Source organism: Microcaecilia unicolor, chromosome 1 (assembly GCF_901765095.1).
Source record: "Microcaecilia unicolor chromosome 1, aMicUni1.1, whole genome shotgun sequence".
NCBI lineage: Eukaryota > Metazoa > Chordata > Amphibia > Gymnophiona > Siphonopidae > Microcaecilia > Microcaecilia unicolor.
This window is the reverse complement of record NC_044031.1, coordinates 463,556,092-463,573,098: the sequence shown is the minus strand read 5'-3', so window position 1 is coordinate 463,573,098 and position 17,007 is coordinate 463,556,092. Positions and strand designations below refer to the sequence as shown.

Genomic DNA, 17,007 nt, shown 5'->3' with positions numbered 1-17,007 from the left:
AAGATTGACCTGTTAATGACCAGCACGGTATTTATTAAGCTGTTTATAATGTTAATAAACTGTAGTGAATCAGCCCTCTTATTGTTTATTGTCAGGTGTGTAAAAATGTGACATGCTTTGTTTTGCAGCGGAGGGAAGTAGAGGCACTAAAGCACTGTTGAAAATTCACTAGCTTCTTTTTTCAAGGAGTATTGATGAGGGGAGTATCATTGTGGGGTTAGGGCTGGGCGTGGGCTGCATTCATCACTCGCTTAATCCCAGAGTCCCTGCTTGTACCATCATTCACCTAGTCTCTGAGTCCTTGGACCTTTATTTTCTTTACATCCTTCTTCCATGCTGTAGCCCAGGGAGGCAGCTAGCGTTCGTGATCTCTGCTTTTTCTTCCTGTATTGCTTGCTGGTTCTTCAGCTCCTTTTGACCTTGGGCAAGTCACTTAACTCTCCAATGCCCCAGGTACACCCCCCCTTAGATTGTGAGCCCTCTAGGGTCAGAGAAGGTACCTGCATTTGATGTGTACAGTGCTGCATATGTCTAGTATAACTATATAAATGTTTAGTAGTAGTAGTATACTAAGTACTGTCACAAAGACCCGAGTGAGTGGAGCCCCTCACTGAACCACTTAAGAGGAGGAAGCGCTAGCATATGCTTGTCCTGCATGAAAGAAACACCAGGACAGTGGCAGCAGAGTGGGTGTGGTTTGTAGCACTGTGGGACTGGGAGCAAATGGTCACTCCCATTCGCACACAGGGGCAGCCCTAAGTACCGATAGCTATATTTACTGGAGGTGGCTATAATTCTGTGATTTACGTGGAGGGGCATAATCGAAAGGGGCACCCAAGCTTTCCTGAGGAAGTCCTCGCAGGATGTCACAGCGAAGGGGCAGGGAAACCTGTATTATCGAAACAAGATGGGCGTCCATCTTTTGTTTCGATAATACGGTCAGGGACGCCCAAATCTTGAAATTTAGGTCGTCCCTAGAGATGGTTGTCCTTAGACTTGGTCGTTTCTGATTTTCGGCGATAATGGAAACTAAAGATGCCCATCTCAGAAACGACCAAATGCAAGCCCTTTGGTCTTGGGAGGAGCCAACATTCGTAGTGCACTGGTCCCCCTGACATGCCAGGACACCAACCGGGCACCCTAGGGGGCACTGCAGTGGACTTCAGAAAAAGCTCCCAGGTGCAGGTCTTTTTCTGCCGTCATCTACTATGTTACTCTGTTACATAGCTCCCTTACCTTGTGTGCTGAGCCTCCCAATCCCCCCCCCCCCCAAAACCCACTCCCCACAACTGTACACCACTACCATAGCCCTTATGGGTGAAGGGGTACAGTGGGTTTCTGGTGGGTTTTGAAGGGCTCACATCTACCACCACAAGTGTAACAGGTAGGGGGGGATGGGCCTGGATCCACCTGCCTGAAGTGCACTGCACCCACTAAAACTGCTCCAGGGACCTACATATTGCTGTCATGGTGCTGGGTATGATATTTGAGGCTGGCAAAAAATATTTTTAAAGATGTTTTTTGAGGGTGGGAGGGGGTTAGTGACCACTGGGGGAGCAAGGGGAGGTCATCCCCGATTCTCTCCGGTGGTCATCTGGTCAGTTCGGGCACCTTTTTGTGGCTTGGTCGTAAGAAAAAAGGACCAGGTAAAGTCGTCCAAGTGTTCGTCAGGGACGCCCTTTTTTTTCCCATTATGGGTTGAGGACGCCCATGTGCTAGGCACGCCCAAGTCCCGCCTTCGCTACGCCTACAACACGCCCCCTGGAACTTTGGTTGTCCCTGTGACAGAAAGCAGTTGGGGTCGGCCAAAATCGGCTTTGATTATGCCGATTTGGGCGACCCTGTGAGAAGGACGCCCATCTTGCGATTTGTGTCGCAAGATGGGCGTCCTCTTTCGAAAATAAGCCTGATAGAGTACTAACATTAGAAAGGAATATTTGTTCAAGCTGACAACATTTCTATCCATTTAAAAATCCTGTAACATTACCTTCTGCTTCTTGCAGGCTACTATTATTACGGAACCTCATGATTTTCGACCTAGTTCTGTCCATTTATTTCTGCACCTGCCTCTTGGGTTTTAGCATAGCATAGTATAGCAAAGCAAAGTTTCTTGTGTTCTGCATATACCTCATAGAAATTCAATGTAGATCACATTTAAGATAACTGAAACAGTAATCAGAAATTATAAAAAGGAAAATATCAGCTAAACAAGAGCATAATAATATTTCAGAATTTAGAAGAATAAGCTTTACTGAACAAGAATTTATTTAGTTTTTTTCCTAAAAAATCTGTAGTCAGTTATGAATGTAATCTAGTTAGGAAGTTCATACCACAATTTAGCAGCTTGGTAAGCAAACGAAGAATTTGTCAAGCACTTCGACTTCCTACCTCTTGACTTAGGAAAACTAAAGCAATAAGAATCACACAAAAAATAAGTAGTACTTATTAATATAATATTTCTTATTAAAATAAATTTGGTCTTGTCCACATTTAATTTTAAATAATGCTTTTGCATCTATTCCTCAACTGTATACTAACAGAGATAATTGGTTTTGACTGTTCCAGTAGAGACAGAATGGGAATAAGAATAGTGATATCGTCTGCAGGAACACTTTAAATAAGATGGGAGAGAGTGGGGATCCCTGAGGTACAACCAAGAACATAACAGGAGAACAAAAAAACCTTCCACAAGTAAACGTAGACAGAACAAAGGAGTGGAAGATGCCAGTCACAATTTCCAAGGTGATCAGTAGGAAACTTTTATTATCCAAATATAATAGTACTGACAGTCTGAACACAACATGGGCCATGTTTCAGCACCCAAGCCTTCATCAGGGGTTCTTATAATGCCAGCAATAAAACCATAAAGACATAAAAATGTCACAGTGCGGGAGTCACGTGACGCTATGCACAGGAGCGGACGCTAGTCGAATTGCTCCTGCCTTCTCCTCAAGAATCGAGTTGAAAAACTCAATCTAAAAGCGTTTGTTTGATTGTTATCGGCAAGAGGAAGCTTTGGGAAACGTTAGAGGATTTACTTACTATCGATTCAGAAGCTAATGGCGACCAAATCAACCAGAAAAGAGAAAGATAAGAACCGGCAAGCTGAGGACAAAATGGCGGCGCCGGCAAGCCCGGGAACTTCAGCGGTTGGATCCGCATGGGCCGCCGAGATAGTGGGCGAAGTCACGCAAGCTTTGGAAGCTATTTTGGAGAAAAAACTCAGCTCACTAGACACTAAGTTAGAATCGCTGCATAACAGTGTAAATCAAATTCAGCTAGAAATGGTGACTTACCAACAGCGAGCCAGTGATACTGAAGATCGCGTTGGTACTTTAGAGTCAGAAGTAAACCAGCTGAAAAAAACACTTGCCTCTTATGAAGAAAAGCTTGAGGACTTAGAAAACAGGTCAAGACGAAATAATCTTCGTATGGTGGGTCTGGCGGAGGGACAAGGAGATCGAGACTTAAGCAGATACTTGGAAACATGGTTGGCAGAGGAACTTGAACTACCGGAATCTTTGGGCCCGCTGAAAATTGAACGAGCTCACCGCCTAGGCCCAAAGCAGACGGCAGAAGGTAGACCACGTGTAGTCATTTGCAAAATTTTAAACTTTGCCCATAAAAACGTGATTTTGCAGGCCTTAAGGAATGGGAAAGAACTGCACAGTGGAAATCGCAAAGTATTATGTTTTCAAGATTACTCAGCAGCAGTGGCAGCGCAAAGGAAAAAGTTTTCGCCAATCTGTTCTGAACTCGTCAACCGGAAAGCTAAATTTGCGCTGCTATACCCGGCGAAATTGAGAATTAATCATCACTCGGGAATAAAAATATTTGACTCAGTGGAAACAGCAAAACTTTTTGTGCAACAGATGGAAAATGGACAATAATGCGGCGATATGATGCGATGCAATAAAATCTGAGACTGAGAATAATCTGTAGGGGGACTGATTACGGATAAAAGACGCACCAAGAAATCATAAAAAGTCTGCATATAGACCCTAAAGATATGTCCCACTGGGGAAACTCAGCGGGAAGAGTAAATTAAAAGATGAGGCTATATCAAATAGTCAAGGAGAAGATCATAGAGACTAAGACAGTTGCTGATAAATGTCGGTGGAACTGGACTATTTTAGTAAACCTTAATAATTGAAGAAGGCATTATAACTCGTCAACCTGGTAAACATAGACAGAAGTAAAAGTGAACTGTTTATCAATGCTTCAGGTATCGTATAGAGAAGGGGAGATAATCTCCCAGATAGCAACTGATATGAGACATACTGAAGAGAAAAGATAGACAATTTAATTGATAAGAAAGTTTAAATGCGGTAAAGAAATATGTGATAGAATGGATGTGATAGCACGATTGATATATAGACCTATATGGTTAGATGAGGAATGCAAAACTGTAATGTTGAAACGTCAAGAGATGAGTAATCATATAGAAGATTATTATTAAGAGAGGAGAAGGGGTGTCGGAAGTGACCCATTTCCTTAGGGAACAGAAGGGGTAGAGAGGGGGAACTGGGAGGGAACGGGAAGAGGGAGAACATTGGGTTGGGAAAGGGGAGGGGGGGGGGGACTAACTCAATTTGTATTAAAAGTGAAATTATTACAACTTGTAGAGGACCGAAATTTACGAGAGGGAGGCTGGAGGCTGGGCTGGCCTCTCTCAAAAGGAGAAGATGAATCTGATACAGATTGGCGAGACTTTGGAGGGTAAACAATTAAGGTAGCCTCATGGAATGTAGGAGGTATACACTCCCCTATTAAGCGCTCCAAGATTCTGCGACAGCTTAAACGTCTTGGAACAGATATAGCGCTGTTACAAGAAACGCACTTGTTAGATGTTGAGCACACCAAATTGGCTAAGTGGTGGGTTGCGGACTGTGTGGCAACGGCGGCCTTGGGCCGGAAAGGGGGGGTGGCTATACTTTTTAGAAAAGGTATGGCTGTCCAAGTGCATAAAACGATTAAAGATGTGGAAGGCCGGTTTGTACTCTGCATTGCCACAATAAATAGACAAAAAATAATCTTGGGTAGTATTTACGCTCCTAATACATTGGATTTAAAATTTTATAAAAGATTGCTTAGGCAGATCACTCAACTGGAACCATTGCCCTTATTGCTGGGAGGTGATTTTAATATGACTTGGGACCCTATAATGGACAGATCACATCCCCTGGCTGATTTAAGGCGGATTAGTACCAGAGGTCTGCCGGATCTATGCACAACACTCGGGCTCATAGATATATGGAGGACACTGCATCCACTAGACAAAGAATATACCCATCAATCTAGAGCACATGGCACCTCAGCCAGAATTGACTATTTGCTAGCTTCCCACACTTTATTAACAGATATTACTGAGGCACATATAGAACCTTGTGTTATATCGGATCACTCAGTGATTAGAATGTGCTGGAAAGGAGGAGGGGAGGAAGAGAAATTAAATAGTTGGACGTTTCCAATCTACTTGTTTAAAGACCCACGATTTGGGGAATATTTACGGGCTAAATGGACTGAGTATAAGCACTTTAACGAGGGTACGGTAGACAGTTCCACCAGCTTTTGGGAAGCCGCAAAAGCAGTATTAAGAGGGGAGATAATAAGTTATGTGTCACAATATAAACGTGCCCGTGATAGGGAAATTGTGCGGCTAGAAAAGAGACTAATTAAGTTGAATAGACAATATGGCCTAACCCCATGTAGTAAGATTAGACAAGAGGTGATAGAACTACAAACAACTTTGAACTCCCTGATACATGATAGAGAATTGAAATCTCAAGCCTATTATCGTTTTCAGCTATATAAGCATGGAAATAAAGGAGGCAAATTTCTAGCTAGACTTATAGCATCTAAATATTCATCTAAAAATGTAACAGCTATTAAAAATAAAGAGGGGAATTATCTCCACACTAATAAAGAGATTAGATCAGCGTTCCAGACATATTACCAAAGCCTTTATAAGGCGTCGGAACAAGAAGGACTTCCGGGAGAGCTATTTTTAGATGGGGTTCAGACCCCTAAACTACAAGATGGGGATAGTACTCAATTAAATGCAAAGATTAATGCTGATGAGGTGACATGGGTAATAACGCAAAGTAAAATGGGCAAGGCCCCGGGCCCGGATGGGTATAAAGCAGAATTTTATAAATTGATGGGGGACTCGGTGGTCCCAACACTGGTCAAGGTGTTTAATGAATGGATGGAGAATGGTAGGATGCCAGACCAATTAAATTTGGCTAGGATAGTTGTGTTTCCTAAGCCTAAAAGAGATGAAAAACTGGTAACCTCCTATAGACCTATTTCATTAATTAACCAGGAAGCAAAATTATTTGCAAAAATTCTAGCAAATAGACTGGGGCGAGTGCTACCTCATCTTATCCACACAGCTCAGGTGGGGTTTGTACAGGGTAGATCAGTTTCCAAAAATTTGAGGAGTATTCTGGCAGCATTAGAAGGTTTGGGCCACTCCCAGGCACAAGCATTAATGATAAGCTTCGATGCTGAGAAAGCATTTGATAGAGTGGAGTGGCCCTTCCTGTATTCTGTGCTGGAAAGATATGGATTTCAGGGTGGATTTGTACAGGCGATCAGGGCATTGTATCACCAACCTAGAGCACAGGTGATGGTGAATGGGAATATATCGGAGGAGATTCAGATTAGTAGAGGTACTAGACAGGGATGTCCGCTCTCACCTCTACTTTTTGCACTACAGTTGGACCCCTTAATTAGAGACATATATGATTGTGCGGCGATTCCTGGGGTACAACTTAAAAATCAGGAATTTAAGCTTGCCGCGTTTGCGGATGACCTAATGATGGTTATTACAAAACCGAAGGAGACCCTGTACAATCTACTAGAGTTAATTCAAGAATATGGAGATTACTCGGGCTTTAAATTAAACACAGACAAATCTGAAGCTCTTGGGATAAACTTAGACATTCGGGCCTATTGGCCGGAAGGATTTCCTTTGAAACGTACAAGCAAGTCTTTTACATATTTAGGGATTCAACTACCGGCTAGATTGAAGGAGCTTATACTTTAAATGTTACAAACATGTTGGAACAGACAACTCAACAGTTGGATTCATGGGGCAGTTTAACACTATCTTTGATGGGGAGGATTAGTCTTATCAAAATGGTGATATTGCCAAGATGGCTATACACATTACAGGTACTGCCCATAGTGTTATTGCAAAAAGATATTAAGCGCTTATATCGATTGATATCTAGATTCTGCTGGGCAAAAAAACGGGCTAAGATGCAGGCAAGGGGGCCTGGGAATACCTAATATAAAGTTTTATAATATGGCATGCCTTCTGCGCCAAATACGAGATTGGCTATACCAAACCCAGGAACACACACCTCTAGAGATGGAGGAAGCGTTATATAGTCCATATCATGGGATAACATTAGCACATTTACAGAAAAAGGAGATACCGTACAGACTTAGACAAAATGTTCTGATATTATCACTTAGAGCAGCGTGGAGATTCTTAGGGGAACTATTGGGGGGAGACTCAAGAGTAACTGAGTATTTAAACATTAGGGGAAATCCGTCTTTCGTGCCCGGGTTGGAAAATAAAACATTTGATAGGTGGGCACAGGCAGGTGTTACTTGTATAGCTGATGTACTGGGAGAGAGAGGGGACATACTGCCACTGTCACAGCTATTGGCTCAGAGGGAGCAGGTCTGGGGTGATGTATACGCGCACTGTCAACTTAAACATTATGTACAAACATTAGATAAAACAGCATTGCAGTGTAAACTGGGCAACAAAATCAAAAAATTCTTTGATGAGATATCTGAAAATGCCCCATCTATATCCCAGATACATCGGAAGTTGTGGGAGCTGGTTCCATTGAAGGAGACAACCACGATTAGACAGAGATGGGAAAAAGATATGAGTTGTAATTTGGAATCATGGGATATTACTGCGCAGATAAAAAATATACCAAGAATAATTGGGGGCGCAGATTACAGGGAATGCGCGTATCGAATAATTTACAGAGCTTATTTTACTCAGGTACAATTATATAAATCAGGGGGTATAGAGACAGCGCTCTGTTTGAAATGTAATAGACATGACAATACTTTATACCATGCGATATGGGGGTGTGTAGTACTACAGAGATATTGGAGACAAATAGTTACTTACCTGTCACATGTTTTGGGTAGTAGAATAGCCATGAATCCACGACAGTTGATATTAGATTTGAAGGATGAACCTTTAAGACTCAATGCTGACAAAACATTATTATATCGAAAGTTATGTCTGGTGGCGAAAAAATGTATTATGCAATATTGGACTGTAGCCAGTTCACCACCTTACTGGCATTGGCGTAACAGGGTGCATCAGTTATTAGTGTGGGAGGCGAAAGAAGTTAAAGGACAATACAAAAGGAAAATAAGGTTTCTTAAAACATGGGGTAGCTACCTGGAAAAAATGACACAGAGAGGCCGAAGTTTGGTCATTAATACTTTATAAAAGAACCATACATCACTACAATATTGGGATATATTAATTTGAGTTAGTCAAGGGGGGTGGGGGGGGATCAATAGGGAAGAGTGGGAGGAGGGTGTAGGGAAGGGGATAGAGGAATAAGAGGATTTGAATTACATTAGTGTGATAAGCTGATCATTTTACATCACGGCATAACAATGGTTGATTAACAATTGTATATTTGCCAAAGCAAAAGTTGTGTTATATTGTTAATGTGTTATGATTTTCTTTTAACAATTGTGGACAAATAATGATATAAGGTAGGGGGGGGGGGAACAGAAAAATGAGATTCAGTGAATGAAGCAGATATAATGTTATTGCAATGCTGAATGGAAAATTGAACTTTGTTGTATGAAGCCTCCAAGTTGCATTGTATTGTGCCTTTCGATAATAAAAAAGTTTAAACATAAAAATGTCACAGTGCCAAACATAGAAACTTAGTGCCACAGGCTTCAGTAACAAGAACTAAAGAGCACCTCTCCAGTGAGAACGGCAAATCCAACTTGATGAAAACTCATTTTCTATTTTAACTCTATAAGAGACAGAAAACTTTTAAACCAAAGTAGAACATTACCAGCAATACCATGATTTTCCAATATTTTCAGTAGAATAGTTTTTATTTTATTTTATTTTTATAATTATTTTACATCATATTTCAAGGCTATACACTTGAATTTGAAAAGTGTTAAATATTTCAAGAATATAATCACTAAAGGCATTTTCAACAATTACAATATAATAATTGAAATATAACACTCAAGTCCACAAGAATGGGGAGATCCAAGAATCAAATCTCAAGAGGTATTCAAAGGGAACAAATATATTAATAATACAGTAAATACCTAGACATTAACAGGAAATTTAAATTATTATACTCCAGTTGTACTTTTGGAGGCTATGAAAGATGTTAATTGTGAAGGATCTGAAAAAACATATTTAATCAAATTATGTCGAATAGCACAATTACAGGGGAATCTCAAATAAAATACTCCTCCCAATTGGAGAACTGCAGTAGAATAGTTTTCTTATGATGTTTCTATTTGTATGGGACTGCACTTGTAATCTATTTTTTATTCTCTTATTATTCAGGGTGTGGTTCACACTGTTGCAGGTTACCTTCTGTACACAGCCTTAACCTTTAAATATGTGTTTGATTACCATGACTCTGATGTGTACTGGTGCACAGCTGACATTGGGTGGATCACTGGGCATTCCTATATTGTGTATGGGCCTCTGGCTAATGGCGCCACAAGTTTAATGGTGAGCTCTCTGTTACGTGACTATCTGTTTATAATTCTCTTAGAACTGAAGATCTGGATTTATCCTGCCCTGTACATTTCTTTGAACTTGGTTAATAGTCTTTGCCTATAAGTAGCAGGCCACTCCAACTGGTGACTGAGCAACACCAGTAAAATGATCTTGAGATTGCTACCTTGTCATTATACAAGTAAAGAACTTAAAATCAATTAAACCATTAGGGGTACATGTTCAGCCAGCAGGGGTCAGCATTTTTTTTTGTCTGCTGCCAGCATTATGGCGTGGAAGAATAGCCTAGTGGTTAGTGCAGTGGTCTGAAAACTTGGGGAACTGGGTTTGATTCCAACTGCAACACCTGGAGACTCTGGCCAAGTCACTTAACCCTCCATGGCTTCAGATACAAAATAAGTACCTGTATATAATTTGTAAACCACTTTGTAACCACAGAAACCCTATCCCTAATTATGCCCATATATTCAATGCCAGCCATGTCTGGGCACTGGCATTGAATATTCAGGTTTATGCAGCCAGTTATCTCTTATGCAATTAAGTGTGATATTCAGCACTTAACCACATAAGTGAAACCGGATAAAGATATGACTGATTTGTCCTGTTAAGTTTAGGCAGTTAAGTGCTGAATATTGGCACTTAACCACATTAAGTGTTAACTCCGCTCCCCAGACTGCCCACAAAATAGCTGGCTTTCATTTCAGCGGCTAACTGGTTAAGTACTGCTGAAAATCAGCAGATAGCCCTGCACAAGCGATTTAACCATCCAGGAGTCTTTCCTGGTCACTTACATCAGTCTGAATAGCAACCTGTTAGTCTTTTAATGGTTCTAGTGCTATCAAAGCATTGTTTTAGAATCATGCGTCTTTTAAAAAAAATCTGCAAACAGTTAGCATAGACGCTCTCTTTTTTTTTTTATTAAGTTTGAAGGAATTCCTTTGTATCCTGATGTGGGAAGATTTTGGGACGTCATTGAGAAATACAAAGTGACCAAGTTTTACACTGCTCCCACTGCCATTCGCCTGCTAATGAAATACGGAAAAGAGCCAGTGAAGAAGTAAGTGACCTGTGTGCTTTTTCTTTGCCTTAAATGTGCTCAGGTATTAAGCTATCCACACATTAGACACTTTATATGCTTAGCATATGTTCTGATTTCTCTACTTTTCTCCATATGAAAGTGACTATAACAGATTTCATATATTTATACCTATATCTACAGTGTTCTCCTCAGAAAGTTTTACCAGCTGGGTGGCATAAAGGAATAACCTGGTTTAGGCAGGAAAGAACCACACAGTATTATAAAATGTTCTGATAAGTTAGCCAGGTGGCCACTAAAATCAGCCAGGCAGCACATCTATTCAAAAGTTGCTGGTCAATATTACCTAGTCAATATTCAATAAAATATTTGGGGAACAATTTGAAACATCTAACCTAGTTGTTTAAAATTATTCCTATATTCAGTGGCACTGTACCTATAATAGTGCCACTAAAAATACTGCTATAATTCAACTCTAACTGTCTCTGGCTGTGCATTGCTGGGCAGACTTCTATGGGCTATGCCCTGAAAATGGCAAGGACAAATCAAGTTCAAGTATAGGTATGTAGTATCACATCGTACCCATGAATTTAGCTTGTTGGGCAGACTGGATGGACCGTACAAGTCTTTATCTGCTGTCATCTACGATGTATGGTACTATGTATTGTACTACCTAGTATTCCTGTACTGAGTATGTTCAGAGGGTTAAACCTGGGGCTGCTTATTACCAAAGAAGAGATTCCAATCTGTAATCCAGTTCTTCATTTAATACAGTCGATAAGATAAACAAATCAATCACTTGCAGTTGCGTTGAGCCGGATCAGGGATTCTATACATACAGAGTTAGTCTGCGTCTGTGATTTGTCCCTTCCCAGCACACAACAGCAACTGCAGCAGCAACCGCCGTAGGTGAAAAATCACTATGGATTACTGAGAGGGAAAAAACAAGTAGCAGCTTCAGCATGGAGAGTTCAAGTTCTTTACACGCTGGATCTCTGACCTAGGAACAGGTTACCATATTTTTTTCTTATTTACATCCGGTGAGCAATTGGAGGGAGGGGGGAAACCTGACCCTCCTGGCATGCCCAGAGTCAGACAGTAACAACAAAGCTCCAAAAGGCACTGAGGACAGAACATAGGTGTTGAAAAAGGCTACTTACAGAAGACTGCAGAATTGCAGGGACCTGGTCCTTTATATACAACTTAATAAATATACAGACATGTAATGTTACACAGACAGCACAAACTGCCCCATATAGTGGGGGCAGAACACTGGCTGTTAGGTATATCCTAGCTGAATATAATGTCCTCCAGCTCTCCTGATTCCAATCTCTCCTCCGAGACCTGACCCCAGTGAAAGAAGCCCCCCCCCTAATATGACACAACACTCCCCTACACTGATCCCTCTTGGTCATGACATTCAACAATAGAAGCCTATTCCCCTAATGTCCCATTAGACCCCCCAGGACCTACCTGGCCATCCCTGGTGGTCCTTTGGGTACAGTGGGCAGGAATGAACCCCACTTGCTCCTGCCCCTGATGGATCCCACTGAAAAATTACCTCTAGTGTTAGTCTCCTGGTGTTTCAATGTACATGAAACAGTGACCTGCATTATACTTGAAATGAGTTCTTTCAACTTATGGTCTTTTTATTTGGTTAACTCTTCTCAAGTACATAGCATTGATTTTTTTTTTGGTGTCTGTTTAAATTCAAGCTATTTTTCATTTATATTGTATTTCATTTTTCTCCTCTTCAGAGTTGTTCGATATTTGGCACCGTAATGCAAGCACAATAAAAAAAATTATAACAACCTATCAGGCTACAGGCCTATTTGCTGATGTCAGTGGAGTCCTCACCCCTCTCTCTCTTTGCCATCCGCCACCAGTACACTGGTTGTCTGTGCTTTCCTTCACCACATAGGGATTCTTTCCAAAGAAGACAGTTTGCTTCTACACTCAGCGTGTCTGCCTGTCTCTGGAAGCTTAGTTGTACTCCAGCCACTGTATAGGGTACTCTAGCTCTCGCAGCTCTGCTAGTTCCCTGGCTGGAGCTTTGCGAGAGCAGCTTGACTTTTAACTCTAGCTGACTTCCTAATTGGGTTCAGGTGACTAACTACCTTCCCAAACTTTGTGAAAATTGTAGCTCCCGTAAAGTTTCATCTCCAAATCGGGGGCTATGCCACTTCCCACCACCTCCCCCAACCTGAAAGGAAGCCTTCTATTGCTTTTTTAGGGGTAATTTGAAGGGGGTGAACAAGCATGTGGATAAAGGTGAGCCAGTGGATATGGTGTATCTGGATTTTCAAAAGGCTTTTGACAAAGTACCTCATGATAGACTTCAGAGGAAGTTGGAGAGTCATGAGATAGGAGGTAGTATACTATTGTGGATTAAAAACTGGTTAAAAAGAAAACAGAGAGTAGGGTTAAATGGTCAGTATTCTCAATGGAGAAGTGTAGTTAGTGGGGTTCCCCAGGGGTCTTTGCTGGGACCTCTGCTTTTTAGCATGTTTATAAACGATCTAAAGATGGGAGTAACTAGGGAGGTAATTAAATTTATTGACAACACAAAGTTATTCAAAGTTGTTAAATTGCAAGAGGATTGTGAAAAATTACAAGAGGATCATACGAGACTGGGAGACTGGGCATCTAAATGGCAGATGACATTTAATGTGAGCAAATGCAAAGTGATGCATATGGGAAAGAGGAACCCAAATTATAGCTACGTAATGCAAGGTTCCACATTAGGAGTCACCTACCAGGAAAGGAATCTAGGCATCATCGTTGATATGTTGAAACCCTCTGCTCATTGTGCAGCGGTGGCTAAGAAAGCAAATAGACTGTTAGGTATTATTAGGAAAGGAATGGAAAAAATAAATGAGGACATTATAATGCCTTTGTATCGCTCCATGGTGCGACCGCACCTTGAATATTGTATTCAATGCTGGTCACCGCTTCTCAGAAAAGATATAGTAGAATTAGAAAAGATACAGAGAAGGGTGACAAAAATGATAAAGGGGATGGGACGATTTCCCTATGAGGAAAGGCTAAAGCGGCTAGGGCTCTTCAGCTTGGAGAAAAGGCAGCTGAGGGAAGATTTGATAGAGGTCTATAAAATAGTGAGTGGAGTGGAACGGGTAGACGTGAATCAATTGTTTACTCTTTCCAAAAATATTAGGACTAGGGAGCATGCAATGAAGCTACAAAGTAGTAAATTTAAAACGAATCGGAGAAAATTTTCCTTCACTCAACATGTAATTAAACTCTAGAATTTGTTGCAAGAGAATGTAGTAAAAGCTTTTAGCTTAGCGGGATCTAAAAAAAAGGTTTGGATGGCTTCCTAAAGGAAAAGTCCATAGACCAGTTTAAAATGGACTTGGGGAAAATCCACTGCTTATTTCTAGGATAAGCAGAAAATGTATTGCACTGTTTTGGGATCTTGCCAGGTACTTGTGACCTGGATTGGCCATTGATGGAAACAGGATGCTGGGCTTAATGGAACTTCAGTCTGTCCCATTATGGCAATATTTATGTACTTAAGTACTTGTGAGCTGCTTAATTTTAGGCAACAAGAAGGTGCATAACTGGTGATATTCTTGTCATTTGCACAGGTGAATGACCTTGTATAGCAGAAAAGTACCTACCATGTTTTGACGTTTCATACTTTGCTGGTGGGTATGTACATGGACAGAGTTTCAGCAGAGCGTGCGTAGAGTGCACATAAACATGCACAAATGATATAATACTTAGATACGGAAAGATATAAACAGGATGGAATCGGTCCAGAGGGCGGCTACGAAATTAGTAAGCAGTCTTGAATGCAAAAATTATAGGGACAGGCTTATGAACCTCAACATGTATACACTGGAAGAGAGGAGGGAGAGAGGAGACACGATAGAAACGTTTAAATATCTCAAGGGCATTTATGTATAGGAAGAGAGCCTTTTTCAGATGAAGGAGAGCTCTGGAACGAGGGGGCATACGACAAGGTTGAGAGGGAATAGGCTTAGGAGCAACCTGAGGAAGTATTATTTCACAGAAAGGGTGGTGGAGGCGTGGAATGGCCTCCGGTGGAGATGGTGGAGTCGAGGACTGTTCCAGAGTTTAAAAAGGCATGGGATAAGCATGTGGGATCGCTTAGGAACAGGAAGAATTAGGGGTTACAGAGGATGGGCAGACTGGATGGGTCATATGGGCTTTATCTGCTGCAGTAGCGTAGGAAGGGGGGGGCGGTGGGGCGGGCCGCCCCGGGTGCACGCCGCTGGGGGGTGTCGGCGCCTCGCTGGTTCCTTGCTCTCTCTGCCCCAGAATAGGTTACTTCCTGTTCCGGGGCAGAGAGAGCAAGGAACCAGCGAGGCGCCGACACCCCCCAGCGGCGTGCACTCGGCGGATTGGCCCTCCCGCCTGCCCCTCACCGCCTTCCAGGTATGTTCTCGCGGGCGGGGGGGGGGGTGTTGCAGTACGAAGGGGGGAGGGTGCGTCACGCTGCACCCGGGGGGGGGTGCGCAGCGGCGACCGGCCCCAGGTGTCAGCTGCCCTCGCGACGCCACTGATCTGCTGTCATGTTTCTATTTACACATGTCTATGCATACATCTAGGTGCAAGTATTTACGCAAGCTGTGGACTGGTGTAAGTGATCGTGTCTAGATGTACATGCGTTCTCTGCTTTTTACGCTAGTATTTCTTTATAGAGTACTATCTTTCTTTATTAATTAGTCTTAAACTAGGCACCACAATTAGTGCCTACAGTAGGCACCCTGTTATAGAATTACCCTCTTAATGTAGTTAATTCTCCCAGGCTAGTTTGTTCCTTTCAGGTTTCCCTTCTCATGTTTCTATGGGAACAAATTTTCTAGATACTTCTACTTCTGGTAAACATATCTATCACACAGCACTCTGCAACTATGAGTATATATGTATTTTATAATTTGTGTGTTTTAATGCCTTTGTTTTGTGTTTTCCATCTAGAATTATGGCAGACTAGAAAATTTATGAAATAAATAAATAACATATTCAAATATGGTTGATGGAATGGAGGAGTAGCCTAGAGGTTAGAGCAGAAGGCTGTGAATCAGAGACACCAGAGTTCAAATCCCACTGACGCTGATTGTGGCCTTGAGCAAGTCCACTGCTTCAAGTACAAATTTACCCCCTTGTTTACTAAGCCTCGCTAGCAGCTGCTGCACAGTAATGCCAACATAGCCCATTCAAAGCCCATACTAAGCGTGGCTTAGTAAACAGGGATGTTAGATTGTAAACCCTCTGGAGACAGGGAAATACCTAGTGTACCTGAGTGCAACTGTCCTTGAGCCACCACTAGAAAGTTGTGAGCTATTTACTAAAACAATAATTATAGATGGTGTACATGATCTTCAGGAAAAAGGTGAATAAATTGATTTTTCTGGATCTGCAAATGCAGTTTGAATTATTACTACCCTTATGGTGCGCGTATGTTTCTTTGGGGACTTTGAAGAAGCTTGGTCAGACAGGGGTCAAGCTGATGTTTCTTCTTGTTGGTTGGCTTTCTGTTCTGCGAGACCACATCTTGAGCTCGAAAGAGATATGGCAGAATTAAAAAAGGAGCAGAGAAGGATGACCAAATGATAAAGGGGATGGAATGATTTTTATATGAGGAAAGGCTAAAGACTTTGGAGCTGTTCAGCTTAGAGAAGTGATGCTGAGGGGGAGATATACTAAAGGTCTATAAACTTCTGAGTGAAATACAATGGGTAACCACATAATGTTTGCTCTTCAGAAGGTACAAAGACTGGGGAACGTGATGAAATTACTAAGTGGTACATTAGAACAAATCAGAGAAAATAATTTTTCACTCAATGCATAGTTAAGCTCTGGAATTCATTGCTGGAGACTGTGGTAAAAGCGGTTAGTATAGGTGGGGGGAAAGAACATAAAGTGTTATTAAGGTAGACCTGGAGAAACCACCGCTTATCCCTGGGGTAAGCAGCATAGAATGTACCTACTTTTTGGAATCCTGCTAGATATTTGTGACCTGGACTGGTCGCTGTTAGATGCAAGATACTAGACTTAATGAACCTTTGGTCTGACCCAGTATGGCAATTCTTATTTTCTGGTTGAGCTACATAGACTATGTCAGACAGTGGCTACATTTAGTGTTAAATTTTTAATTTTGAAGTCATTTTTAATTTTTATCTGCAGTGCTTTGGTAGGGAATTTTCCA

At 41.6% G+C, this 17,007-nt stretch overlaps 1 protein-coding gene across 1 annotated transcript in view; it reads left to right on the top strand.

Moving 5' to 3' along the window:
* Nucleotides 1–17,007, top strand: part of LOC115476782 (acetyl-coenzyme A synthetase, cytoplasmic-like) — a 113,839-nt gene that overhangs the window by 52,675 nt on the left and 44,157 nt on the right. The window contains exons 9-10 of the mRNA XM_030213364.1: nucleotides 9,599–9,769; nucleotides 10,699–10,832. Of these exons, the coding sequence (XP_030069224.1) occupies nucleotides 9,599–9,769; nucleotides 10,699–10,832 (305 nt within the window). The remainder of the gene's footprint in view (nucleotides 1–9,598; nucleotides 9,770–10,698; nucleotides 10,833–17,007) is intronic.